At 45.7% G+C, this 5298-nt stretch overlaps 1 protein-coding gene across 1 annotated transcript; it reads left to right on the top strand.

The window, feature by feature from the left end:
- The first annotated feature begins 1742 nt into the window (after positions 1–1742).
- On the top strand, positions 1743–4036 carry LOC110112533 (protein DETOXIFICATION 49). The gene has a single exon (XM_020844786.2). It carries the CDS (start codon positions 2025–2027, stop codon positions 3609–3611), a length of 1587 nt encoding a protein of 528 aa, XP_020700445.1. The 5' UTR covers positions 1743–2024; the 3' UTR covers positions 3612–4036.
- Positions 4037–5298: the final 1262 nt, after the last annotated feature.

The following is a 5298-nucleotide window of genomic DNA, read 5'->3' as shown; positions in this document are numbered from 1 at the left end:
ACGGTTCTTCTGATCTCCACAACTAGACAACGATCTTTCTGACTCTTGTCTCCTACCGATTACAGTCCTTTCGATCTATGTCATCTCCTACAGTCATTCCAACCTCCATCGCCAAACAAAGGTCTTTCTGACCCTTGTCTCCTGCGGACTACGGTCCTTCTGACCTCGTCGCCTACTACGATCCTTTTGACCTCTACCGCTAGACAACGGTCTTTCTGACCATTGTCTCCTGCCGACTACGGTCCTTCCAACCTTTGTCGCCTGCTAACAATCATCCTACCTACTAAACAAATATATCAATACGATTCTTTCAATTTCTACCATGTAATGCATTCTATATGATGTATATATGTTATATCAAGTTAGGGCCTTCCCTCCAATGAAGGACCTCATTTGTAATCGACTACAAATAATACTGGATTCATTCAAACAGGACCAGGCCCCATGAAAATACAGGTTTCCACATTAAATCTCTAGTGTCTCTTATGAACGCTACAACCTCTACTTTATCTGATTTCGCATTGGATCTTCGTACAATGTTAAGACGTTAAACTTTATATTTCCCTACCGCCGCGGATATTCCAGGACGCAACAATACTTTACAAGTTTTTTTTTTTAACAAACCTAACAATATTGAGTCAAAATTTAGCTCACTAATTGTTTATGTTTATTTTCAAAATGTCATATTTCAAACTTCATGCACCTTTAATAGCAAATGCATAGCTCTATGTACATTTAGCTTCCTCTCCCTTTCTATATATGGCACTGAAAACTGAGTCCAATAAATTGGATATACATCAACTTAAAATTTTAAAATAATGTAACTCATATAATATGTTGGCTTAGCTATAGGGGTGTCAATTCGGCTCAACGGTTTGGGTTCAGGTCTAATCTGAAACTACCCGATACTATTTGACATAACTCGAACACAACCTGTTTTTGCCAACGGGCCAGAAAATGCAACCCCAACTTGACCCTCTGGGTTGCCAGGTCGGCACGACCCTACCCGTCGCTACTTCTTGTTTCCATTCAAAGCCGGCGATAAAGCAGCGGTGGCGGCGACAACAGTGGCAGTGGAGACTGATGAGATGGGAGTCACACGACTCGATGGCGACGTCTCGGGCAATGCACACGAAGAGACGCGAGTCCCGCTTGACGCGACTCGATGCATCGGGCAATGCTGAGTAGACGTGGTCAGGCCATTTTCGGGTTTCCTGGTCAGCCTGAACTTGACCCGATTTTTGAAATGGGTCGGTTTGTTGAATGTGTCCCGTTTCACAAACAGGTCGACCCAAACCTAGATTTTTTCAGTTTGGCTTCGAATTGGGTTTCGGGTCGTGTCAAAAAATGGCACCCCTACTTGCTGCTGGGAGCTTCAGCTATCAACCCAGAGGTTCCATGTTTGAAACTAACGTATATGATATGTTTATGAATTTGTCTTCATTGGCCTAACGTAAAAAAAAGAAAATTAAAAATAATAGATGTAAGTCAGTATTATTAATTTAATAGCTTAAACTTTTATTTACTTCTAATACTAAAAAAAAAAAAATTCAAGCGGGTTTCTCTATTCTAGAGGTATTGAAATCAAAGTAAAATATAAAAAAGATAAAAATAAAAAGGTAATTATTATAATTTGATATGTATTTATAATTTCTTTTACATTAATTTGATTTTAAAATTATGGATAAAATATTAATTTTTTATGAGTATGTCTCCTGTAAAGGGACGGATAAGCACGGAAGGAGAGGATGGAATGGCGGGAGGCAGCCCATTCAACGAAGCAGGAAGACTTAGCCGCAAGAAATACTAATTTAGTCTCCCGCTTCCTTCAGTGGATAAAACAGTAGCCTCCAAATTCCCGGCAAGAAGAATGTCTTCCCGCTGCCTCTTCCCTATAAATCCCTCACACCGCCCCGCCCCATTTCTTCGCCCACAGCAAAACCAAATTCCACTTGAACTCTCTCCTCCTCCCTCCTTCCTCTCCTCCTCTTCCATTCCTAGTAAAAGAAGCATAAGCAACAGCCATGTGCCAATTTGATAGCTCAGGAATTCATGGAGAACACGGCGGCAATCACCATACAGATCACGCAACCCTTTACATGCCCCTTGTTGATCACAAAACCGGGAGCAACGATGAACCCCCCGTTATTAATCCCCTTTCACCAACCAAACAGCTTTCCCTTACCTTGATCGAAGCAAAATCGATTCTTTCGATCGCCCTGCCCATGGTTCTCACCGGCCTCCTCCTCTACTCCCGTTCCTTAATCTCCATGCTCTTCCTCGGCCGCCTGGGTTCCCTGCCTCTCGCCGGCGGCTCCCTGGCCATCGGCTTCGCTAACATAACAGGATACTCTGTTCTCTCCGGCCTTGCCACCGGTATGGAACCTATCTGTGGTCAAGCCCACGGAGCTGGCCGCAATCACCTCCTTGGGCTCGCTCTCCGCCGCACCATCCTACTCCTCCTCTCCGCCTCCCTCCCCATCTCCCTGCTCTGGTTCTTCATGCGCCACATCCTCATCCTCTGCGGCCAACACCCTGATATCGCCGACGCTGCCCAAACCTTCATCCTCTTCTCCCTACCAGACCTCTTCCTACAATCCTTTCTTCATCCCCTCCGCGTCTACTTCCGCACACAATCCATCACCCTCCCCCTCACCGCCACCGCTGCAGCCACCGTCGCCCTTCATTTCCCCATCAATCACCTGTTGATAAACCACTTCCACCTCGGCGTCCCTGGCGTCGCCCTCGCCTCCGTCTTCACCAACTTGAATCTCGTCCTCCTTCTGATAGCCTACCTTCACTTCTCCGGCCTGCACCTCCGCACTGGAGGGCTTATCCCCTCCGATGGTGACGACACCTTCTCCCTCTCAGGCTGGCGGTCTCTCATCGCCCTCGCAGTCCCCAGCTGCATCTCCGTGTGCTTGGAATGGTGGTGGTATGAAATCATGGTTCTCCTCTGCGGTCTCCTCCTACGCCCCCAATCCACCGTCGCATCCATGGGCCTCCTCATACAAACAACCTCTTTAATCTACATTTTCCCCTCTTCTCTCAGCGCCGGAGTCTCCACCCGCGTCAGCAACGAGCTTGGTGCGAACAGACCCGATCGCGCCCGCCGAGCCGCTACCGTCGGATTAATCTGTGGTTCGTTGCTCGGCCTCACCGCACTCTCATTCTCCCTCTCCGTCCGCAATGTCTGGGCCAAGATTTTCACCTCTGACCCCGAGATCGTGAGCCTCACCTCGGCCGTGCTCCCTATTTTGGGCTTATGCGAGCTCGGAAACTGCCCGCAGACGACAGGCTGCGGCGTTCTACGAGGCAGCGCGCGCCCGCGCGCCGGCGCGAATATAAATCTCGGTTCTTTCTACGGAGTGGGGATGCCTGTGGCCATTGGACTCGCATTTTGGGCCCGCTTGGATTTCCGTGGGCTCTGGTTCGGACTGCTCTCTGCGCAAGCGGCCTGTCTTGTTCTAATGCTCGCCGTCATCGCCAGCACAGACTGGACACGGCAAGCCGACCGTGCGCAGTGTCTCACCGGCGAGCACAACGTCGTCGCGCACGATTGCAAGCCAATTATTATCAAGATCGAGCAATGCGACTCCTTACTGTTTTAAGCATTTAGGATCTGAATGTTACATTTTGAGGAAATGGATACATAGCAGAAAAGTGGCCCCTTTTTATTTTCAATTTTTGCCGTTTTATTAGAAAGAAATAGAATAGAGATTTTTGAAGAGGCGTTGCTAATTTTGTTGACCTATCGCTATCTGGCTTGTCTTCGGTTCTATGGGCTGCGGTGGGTACGCATAGTCGAAATTGCCGGCCGGCGGGCTTGACTCGTTGGCCGGCTGATTTGGTAACAAGCTTGTGCTGTCGACTACACTGCGGCGAGATTAGATGGGTGCAATCCTTTATGCGAGTCTGGGCCCGCCCGCCCATCTAAGGGAATCCGTGCAATCCTTTATGCGCTTCGAGGTGGCATCCTTCCTCGTCTTATTCACCGTTGGATCCTTCCTCGTCTTACCTGAACTTTGTATAAAACTGTGTAGTTTGGTGTCCTGATGAATAAGTGCATCGTTTTTAAAGTTTGATGTACAAGTTTTCCTAAGTTTATTCTCCCTGCAAACAAAAATAATTAAATATAATCAATTCATTTAACTTTTCATTAACACTCAATCATTTTTCTCATATTCCCCTTTAACTTTATTGACGTGCGAAAATTTGTCAGCTGTTTGGGAACTTCTTTAACGGTTCATTTGGGACAGCTTTCTTTCTACTTCTTTAAGCAGATTTTTAGAACAAAAGCAGCAAGAAAGCTGTCCCAAACGATGCCTAAGTAGGACAATTTTGTTAGATGTCAATAAAATTTTGAATAAAAATTGAACAAGCTAGATGAGAGAACAAATACATTAGAGATTAAAAAGATATATAATATACATTTTTTTTTGTTTTTTTAAATAACATATATATTAATACCCAAAAAACAACATTACAAATACAAAATCCTACCAAGCAGAAGAAAAAAACCAAAAAACTAGTGTAATACAAGCTAAAAGCTAAAATCTAAAAACGGGCTCATATCACAATTGAAGCTTCCAGCGTCCAAGACGTCCCGCACGGACCATCAAGCAAGCAAATCAACACCCACGGTTACCACTAGAAAAACGGCCGGGACGCGAGCCCCAACCACATCATTGCCCTTAGCCTCGCGTAGCAACATATCGAAAATTCAAACCAAAAAATTCCAGCGGATAATAGCATGACGAACAACAAAAAAACACGCCAAATCATCTTCTACGAGTCTACGACGACCTCTCCCCCAAAATTTCCCCCGAGTGGCAATGGAAGAGCGATCCAGGGTAAAATCATTATCCGAGTCATACGATTCAAAATAAACTTCCTCCTCAGACGAATCAATTAACCAGTTATTCTGATTCCTAATCTCCTTGCCCGCAGACTTACCCACACAGTCAGTCATCAATTGTGTATCAACCTGAATAACTGGAATCTCAACAAAACTGTTGAGAATCGGTATACCATCCTTATTACCCAGAGACGGACAAACAGCCTCAATCCCACCCTGATCCACAGCAACAGATACAAAACAATCAGCATAACCTTCCTCATTTTCAAGCAACATAACATTTCCATTAGTATTCACCGCACCCTGAACAGGCAAACCAGCAGAAATATCAACATTCACAGCAACATTATCATCCACCGGCACCAACGAAATAACCGAGGAATCTAAAATCACTTCCTGTCGAACGCACCCATCCAGCACCTCGAGAACAAAAGGTTATG

This window comes from Dendrobium catenatum, unplaced genomic scaffold (genome assembly GCF_001605985.2).
Source record: "Dendrobium catenatum unplaced genomic scaffold, ASM160598v2 fragScaff_scaffold_133, whole genome shotgun sequence".
Classification (NCBI taxonomy): domain Eukaryota; kingdom Viridiplantae; phylum Streptophyta; class Magnoliopsida; order Asparagales; family Orchidaceae; genus Dendrobium; species Dendrobium catenatum.
This window is presented reverse-complemented; position numbering and strand designations above follow the sequence as displayed.